General features: G+C 44.3%; 1 protein-coding gene across 1 annotated transcript in view; it reads right to left on the bottom strand.

Annotated features, from left to right (window-relative positions):
* PRKCI (protein kinase C iota) overlaps positions 1–8,576 on the bottom strand; it is a 72,263-nt gene that overhangs the window by 33,358 nt on the left and 30,329 nt on the right. The window contains exon 6 of the mRNA XM_044669549.1: positions 3,953–4,042. Coding sequence (XP_044525484.1) covers positions 3,953–4,042 — 90 coding nt within the window. The remainder of the gene's footprint in view (positions 1–3,952; positions 4,043–8,576) is intronic.

The raw sequence follows: 8,576 nt of genomic DNA, 5'->3' as shown, positions 1-8,576 counted from the left end.
ATGCTACCCACATTCAGAGGAAGGACTGCAGGAGAGGAAACATATAAGAAAAACAACTGCTTGAACGCATGGGTCGGGGTGGACATGATTGAGGGTGTAGACTCGAAATTACCACACCAATGCAACTACCAACAACTTGGATATTGGTCTTGTTCAAGGACACATGACAAAACTAGTGGAAACGCGCATCGGCCAAGGGTGGGTGGGGGTGCGGGGGTTGAAGGGGAAAGGTGGAGCATGAATCATGTAACCATGTTAAAAATGAATATTAATAAATGTTAAAAAAAAAAAAAGAAGTGAAACTTGAAAAAAAAAACAATGTAGTCAAAATCAGAAGGGAAACAACAAATTGGGAAAAAATCTTTATAACGAAAAACTCTGACAGGGGTCTAATCACTCAAATATACAAGGAGTTAAAGCAATTGTATAAAACATCAAGCCATTCCCCAATTGATAAATGGGCAAGAGACATGAATAGGCAATTTTCAGGTAAAGAAATCAAAAGTATCAACAAGCACATGAGAAAGTGTTCCAAATCTCTAATAATTAGAGAAATGCAAATCAAAACAACTCTGAGGTATCACCTCACACCTAGCAGATTGGCTAAAATGAAAGAAGGGGAGAGTAATGAATGTTGGAGGGGATGTGGCAAAGTTGGGACATTGGTGCATTGCTGGTGGAGTTGTGAACTGATCCAGCCATTCTGGCTGGCAATTTGGAATCACGCTCAAGGGGCTATAAGAGAATGCCTGCCCTTTGACCCAGCCATACCATTGTTGGGTTTGTACCCCAAAGAGATCATAGATAAACAGACTTGTACGAAAATATTCATAGCTGCGCTTTTTGTGGTGGCAACAAATTGGAAAAGGAGGGGATGTCCTTCAATTGGGGAATGGCTGAACAAACTGTGGTATATGCGGGTGATGGAATACTATTGTGCTAAAAGGAATAATAAACTGGAGAAGTTCCAGGCGAACTGGAGAGACCTCCGGGAACTGATGCAGAGCGAAAGGAGCAGAGCCAGAAGAACTCTATACACAGAGACTGATATACTGTGGTAAAATTGAATGTAATGGACTTCTGTTCCAGCAGCAATACAATGACCCAGGACAATTCTGAGGGATTTATGGTAAAGAAAGCTACCCACATTGAGAGGAAGGACTGCAGGAGAGGAAACATATAAGAAAAACAACTGCTTGAACGCATGGGTCGGGGTGGACATGATTGAGGGTGTAGACTCGAAATTACCACACCAATGCAACTACCAACAACTTGGATATTGGTCTTGTTCAAGGACACATGACAAAACTAGTGGAAACGCGCATCGGCCAAGGGTGGGTGGGGGTGCGGGGGTTGAAGGGGAAAGGTGGAGCATGAATCATGTAACCATGTTAAAAATGAATATTAATAAATGTTAAAAAAAATTTAATCATGTTCATGTCATAAGAACATCAGTGTCCATCAGTATCATACCTCTCACACAAGGTGCTTTTCCAACACATTCAATGAAAACTGTGATATAAATGGACTGATGCCCATGATGACATACAAAAACAAAACAAATAGATAAATTCAGGGTCTACACTATCACTAATTTACTGCATGCTTTTAGGGAAATCACTTGCCTCGTCTTCCTTATCTATCTGGTCAGATTGGGGCTTGTGATGCCATCAGTGGAGGGAGCTTTCTTTCTAATTCTCACATTCTCTCTTCACTAGATCACTCTGCCTCCCTCTTGGTTCTTATTGGTTTGCCTTTTTTTTTTTTTTAATTCTATACCAAGGTATGATAAATTCATTACAAGGAAGAATTTAATTCAAATAGTGAAGAGCTCTACAAAGTCAAAGCCTTTCAAAAGAAGTGTCCCAAGTACAGAGGCTGCATGCATTCCCACGGTTAACATGCCCACTGGAAGCATCATATTAATATCAAAAAAACAGAAAAGCACAGAGTCTGGGGATTTATGAAGAGAGACTACCAAGAAGCTAACTAAAAAACTTCGTTTGGTCAAGAGGTCCCTCAAAAAGTGGAGGTCCGGTTCTGCCAAGAAGTGACATATAGTCTAACTGCTATGAAAACAGGGGTGCCTATCGTCTGCCATGTAAAAAAAGACTGCTCCCTACCAATCTAAAGTACTTAGCTAAGATACTTTAATCTGGGAACAAGAATGATACTAATGATCCTATCTGCAAAAATGTGAACGGGTGCTCTGCTGGGGGGCCTAGGGGGTGTAATGTAACAGTACATCCTGAAGGTGAAGAAAAATGGAGCAATCAATGTCCCTGTAGACTGGATTAATGGGCTTCTCAAATCCAGGAAAAGATCTACATTGGATTGCAAGAATAAGGCATTTCACAGTCTTGGTCTCAAAGCTGGGAGAGGAATTCTGGGGACTGTGACAGTGTACTGGCATGATATCAGTTTCTTTCAAATGGGTTTCATCATTTGTCATTAAAATTGTGATTCAACAAAAAGGAAAAAGCAAGGCGGACAGGCTCAGGGAATGAACACAAAAAGGAGAGGAAGGCTTTCAACAGGAGGAAAGGGTTTGCCATCTTCCTCTCTAAGCTCTGGCATGGGCTGTGTGTCACCCCTCTTGGATCCACTTCGTCATCCCAGCTGGCTCCTGAGCACTAAGCAGCCATGTCCAGCTGCTTCATACACACACACTGGTTTATTATATGATCTGCTGAGGGTGATTCTCATGACAATCTGCAGGACCCATTAAATGCTGGGGCTCACAAGATCCTCAGTGCCATCTAAATAAGGCAGCCCTGGCAGGTGGCCCTTCCAACTGGGAAGGCAGAAAGGGCAGCACCACCTGTCAGACGAGAGGACGAGGAGATTTGAGCAGATTTAGGCCGTCGCTCCACAGGCACCGCGCTGCCCTTGGCACTGAGACAGGAAGGCCACAACCCAAGCAGTCTCCCTTGTCTGTGGGGAGCTAATACATGCACTGGTAAGCAGACCCAAGACAAATACAAACTGTATAAGCAGGGAGGCACAGGGAAGGGGCCCCCCAGGTGATCAAGAAAGGTCTCTGCATCCAGGGCAGCTCGGAAGGGTATTAGCAGAGACTCCCAGTCCAGGGGTAGTACCCGTCCAAGGCAGAGACGGCCACACGACTTTCTGAGTGAGGAGCAGCAGGAAGGTTCAGTGGGAAGACTGCGGAGCGCAAGAATGGCCATAATACATCTAAGCTAGGAAAGCAGGCTGAAGCCAGGCTGGGCAGCCTTCCCAGGCCCAGAGTCTACCCTGGGCCTCGAGGGTGACAATGAGCTAAGGACTTGGGACAGGCCTGAGGCCACCCTGGCCATGCGCCGGCTCTGACAGCTGTGTGGATAATGGCCCAGACAGGAGACAGAAGCTCTAAGGACCTGCCTGAGTGGGCAGTGGAGGGAGGGCAAGAGATGTAAATGGGAACTGCCTTGTGGTCACATACTCAGATGACCAGGAAGATGGCAGAGCCCTGGCATGAGGCACTAACTTTATGAAGCCCCCAGGACATCAAGTTCAGCTTGGAATGTGGGCCTGGCACTCAGTAGACACAGATCCAGAGTCATTTGCAGAGAGATAATCCCATGGCAGCAATGAAGTCACCAAGACAGAAAGCATAGAGTGGCAGGCTGGGCACAGCCATGGCACAAGCCCACAGTCAGGGGGCATCCATGGTTCAGCTGATGACCCCATCAAGGAGACCAAGGAGTAGCAGGATGGGTCAGAGAGCCAAAGGAACAGTCCAGAGGATGAGAACAAGAAAAGGTGATTGGTAGAAGGACCAAATGGCAGAGCAGAGGCTGCTCCTGAGAAGTATAAGGAGGAGGAAAGAAAGCCTCCCTTAACTGTGGTGAGATTAGCTAACAACTGGGCAGTGACCAGACAACATGGATAAACAGAGACAGGAGGGAAAACCGATCATCTGCCACTGTGATCATGACCCCTTCTACTTTACCATGAATTAAGAGCTCTGAATCTTTGTTGAGTTCGTAGAGCCGAAAGGCCTCCTCTAACTCCAGCTGAGATGAAACAGTGCATGGGTCTCCTAAAAGAAAAAAACATAAAGCAAAGGTTAATTGGGAAAAATCTGCAATGCTATGGGAAATAAGGAATTTCCTTCACTGAGAAACTCTCAAAGAAAAATGGCTTTTAATCTCTGAATATACATAAAACTATTATTGACATGTGGACAACTCTCCAGAGATGCCTCATTTAAAGGATTCTCTTTGTCTGAAACAAGTCAGACAATTAAAAAAGCCTGCTGATTTCTATTTCTCCACCATATCTCATAGGATATACAAACACAAGGCTACATGTACGAATTAAAAAACCCCATCGACTTCTATTTTTCAAATGTCTCATAAGTTATACAAACACAAGATCATATATAAGAATTTGAAAACACCATTGATTTCTATTTCTCTACACTGTCTCACAGTATCAAAAAACACAAGACTCTAATATGAATTAAAAAACCCTGTTGATTTCTAATTCTCCTTAGGATACATGAACACAAGATTGTATATGTGTGTGTGATTTTTTTTTAAATACCATAAAACATTCTGAGTTTTTTTCACTTGTATTTGAGGTTTCTGTCTAGCATGGCAAGTAAGTAAATACCATCAACACAAAAGATATCAAATGATCTTGTTGTATGACTAACAGGTATACCACAAACAAGTGCTCTACTCTTTTATCTATTTTTCAGTTGATGTAAGTAGGTGGGCTGCCATTTCCATAGGACTCTCTAGGGAATGTTTTCTTATAATTGCATGACCTATTAGTTTTGCCATATTTGGGCAAGTCACTTCTCCTCACTGGTCTCAGTTTCTTTTCTTTTTTTGTTATCAACTTTATTCCTGTCATCACCAAATTCAAGAACCAAATTTGGTTATAACTTTCCACAGAAAAGGAAAAAAACAAAACTATAGCTAAAATGATCATTAAAAAGTGGTCATTACCTATTTATATATTGGTACCATATGCCTCAGAACCTAGAGCTCATATGGTATTTACTCTTTTTATTTGAAATTTTTAATTTAATTAATTGATTTAGAATATTTTTCCATGGTTACATGATTCATGTTCTTTCCCTTCCCTCCTCCCACCCCCCTCCTGTAGCCAAAGAGCAGTTCCACTGGGTTTTACATGTGTCATTGATCAAGTGGGTCTCAGTTTCTTCATCTGTAAAGGGAGGCAGTTAGATTAGATGCTTCTGAGGCCTCTCCCAGGCCTACATCAACAATCCCATGATCCCTCTATCTAGATCAGAGACTCTTAATCTAGGATCCTGTGCCCATTTTATTAATATCTTGATGACTGTATCTATTAAATTTTGCCACCCTTCCGAGAAGGGATCGATCCGCTTCTGCCCAAGGGGTCCATGAACATGCTTGAGGACCCCTCTGGGCTGGGCAAGGGCTTTCACTGATGAAATGGCCTTCACCAGCTGATGACACAAAGGCAACACCAACAGGCACACATCAACTTCCTATGAGAATGATTTAGTTAAAAGCAGTATTGTAAAGACCAACCCCTTTGAATGGCTTAAGAACCTTGATTTTGATAAAACTTCTCTAGCTGCTGGGATCTCTTCCCTGAAATTACCATGCATTAATTGGATCTTCAATTATTCTGCGTATACTTGTATGTGTACATTTTACTTCCTGCTATACAAAGCAAGCTGGTGGGGAGAGGGATTATTTCATTTCTGTTTTTAGATTCCTAAAGCCTAGCAAAGTGTTAGTAAGTCAACCAACAAGAAGCCTTTATTAACCCCCTCATTGCAGACACTGCTAAGCCTACAGCATACAGAGAAAAGGCAAAGACCAGTCCCACTGGAGAGGAGACAGGATAAACTCTGGCTGGGAGTACCAGGCCTCTGCAATAGTCCAAACTATCATTAAGAGTTTGCAGTATGGTGGTGGCACCATCAGAGGAGGGCAAGGGAGATTCTGCTCCCCAGCCCCCCACCATTGGCAGCTGATTGAATCCTGGAGGGGTGGCGACCCCCAATAGTAACATGTGGAGTTTCAGGTATCTATGGGGCTATGTGCCATGAGGACACACTGGTAGAGACCTGGTAAGCAGATCTGAGAATCATGAGCACTAGGAAGAAAAGGCAATCCATGAGAGACAGGGGTCACCAAGCAAAAAAAGGGAGAAGGGGCTCAGGACAAGCCCTGGGGGACCCCAAGCACAGCAGGCAAGGCCTGAATGAAAAGTCAAACAGCAGAAACAGAGGAGCAGTCAAAGAGGAATTGGGGTGAGCAGTGCCCTGAAAAACCAGAGAGGACAGAGATGGCAGATGCTTAACAAATGCTCATCTTGGGGAACACGGAAATCTCTCCTATCTCCGTCCGACAAAGGTCAGCCTCATCCAGGCCACAGACGAGGGAAAGAGTCAAGGTCTGTTGTCCAGGACCTTCCACTCTATTGTTAATGCACTGTCCTCGAGGTCCAACTGGGAGAATGGGCCCTCTCCTGAAGACACCTCCTTCCTGGGCTCCTTCTCCAGGGTTGGACTTGCCTGTTATCACAGCAACTCTGGATCTCTGCTTCCATCGGCTCATGTCCCCATACACGTGGCTCAGTCTTGGTCTCCTTTGCCTCAGCCCAAGCCAAGATCCTTGGGCCCATCAGAAGAGGTTCTTTCCTAGCTTGGGTTCCTGAAGCTCACATGTGCCAAGCCGCCCCTCTGCAGGGACAGCCTGGAAAGCCTAGGGCTAATGTTGCCTCCCCCCATTCATGGTCTCTTGGGGACTTTCTCCTCCCACCACCCTCCAGTCTGAGTGAAAGTCCCGCCTTCTGCTGCAAGCCCCATCCCAGCACCACCTGATTTGCACTATCGACCCTCCATCAGACAAGACTGGCATTTGCCCTCGGGCTCTGTCCAGCGGCTGGTTTGGAGATATACCCCAATGAGGAACCACTCTAAACAGCCCAGATGGGCCCCTGCACAAGGCCACAGTCAGCTCCTCTCTGCCAGTTCTTTATGCTGCCTTCGGAGGGTGGTCCTATATCAGATAATCCTCTCTGCAGCTTTCCCAGATTACGGTGAAGCTGCTGTTTAGTCTGAGCCCCTCATCCTACCTATGCTTGTCTCCCTTGGGGTCTTAGCCTGAGAATTCACTGGAACATAGACGCCTGGGTCTGGAGCCAAAGATCATGAGTTTAAACCCTGAATCCAACATGGGCTCCCTCAGTGGCTTTGGGTGACCTGCTCTGTCCATCTTGGTTTCTCTACCTGGAAAATCGGGGGGGGGGGGGGGGGGTGATGAGCTGGCCTCTTGGGCCACTTCTAAGTCTAGGATACTATGATCTTCTCAGCAATTATCAAAATAATAAATAAAACACCTCTTCCTAAATTCTACCAGATGAGCTCCTTAATGAATGGATAAGTACATTTGGTTTCCAGTTAACATGTTTTTTCAAGTCAAAGGAACAGGAAAGCACATAGAAGCCATCCAGTCCCAAGATATAAATTCTGAATAAGGAAGGCCAGGGGGGAAAAGTACCACCTGATTTCCCTTTCTTTTTTATAGTCCATATGGGGCATAGAAGTATAAATTATATTTGTGAGTTTGGGAATTCTTTAAGAACTCAGTTATGATGGGATTCCATTCACATGTCACACAAAACCAAAAGCAATGGGAAAAACCTCTGGATAAGATTTGTCCACACATCTGGAAGACAGCAAATCCTCTAACAACTGATGGAAGTATTCAGGGAGGAGGAAGCATCTGAAGACAGCCCATAGCACAAAATGTCCCCTCAAAGCACTGGATGTGCGCCATTGTACTGGGACTTAGTCTTGCCTCACCATGGAACTCTTCAAACATCAAAACTGGTCTCGTATTTCTTTAAGCCCTCGTCTTAGATACCTCCTTTATCCTTAACACATTCATTCCATCTGGTATCATACTGATTTGTATCCGTGCCTCATTTATCTATTAAAACCCTTGCCTTACATCTTGAAACTGATACTGTGTGTTGGTTCCAAGGCAGAAGAGCAAAAAAGGTTAGGCAGTAGGGGGTTAAGTGACTTGTCCAGGGTCACATAGCTAGGAAGTGTCTGAGGCCAGATTTGAACTCAGGACCTCACATATTTCCAGGTCTGGATCTCTAGCCACTGAATCACTTCACTGTACCCACCACTCCCCAATATCCATGCCTTTTTTTCTCTTTCTATATAGGAAGCTCCTAGAGCACTGGTATTTCTTTTTCATCTACATAGCCTAAGCCTCAGTTCTGCATTTAACAGGCACTGACTTGTTTATAGTTATCTGGTTATATGGTTCAATTCAATAAACATATTTGAGTTGAATTATGAGGGAGGGAAGAAAGAAACAAGCATTTATGTAGTACCTACTCTGTGCACAGTCACTGCTTTAAATAATAACCATGTGTTAAGGAAAAAATATTTTTTAAGCCAGATACTCCATGACCTTAGGTTGCAGTAAGGCGCACCATGTAGTGCCTAGAACATAGTTGGTATGGTAGCAGTACCACTACTCTCTGCCTCTGTCAATCCACCTCTGGGACACCACTGTCAATTCTGGAACTATATTTTAAGGACA

Source organism: Gracilinanus agilis, chromosome 3 (assembly GCF_016433145.1).
Source record: "Gracilinanus agilis isolate LMUSP501 chromosome 3, AgileGrace, whole genome shotgun sequence".
Lineage (NCBI taxonomy): Eukaryota > Metazoa > Chordata > Mammalia > Didelphimorphia > Didelphidae > Gracilinanus > Gracilinanus agilis.
This window is presented reverse-complemented; position numbering and strand designations above follow the sequence as displayed.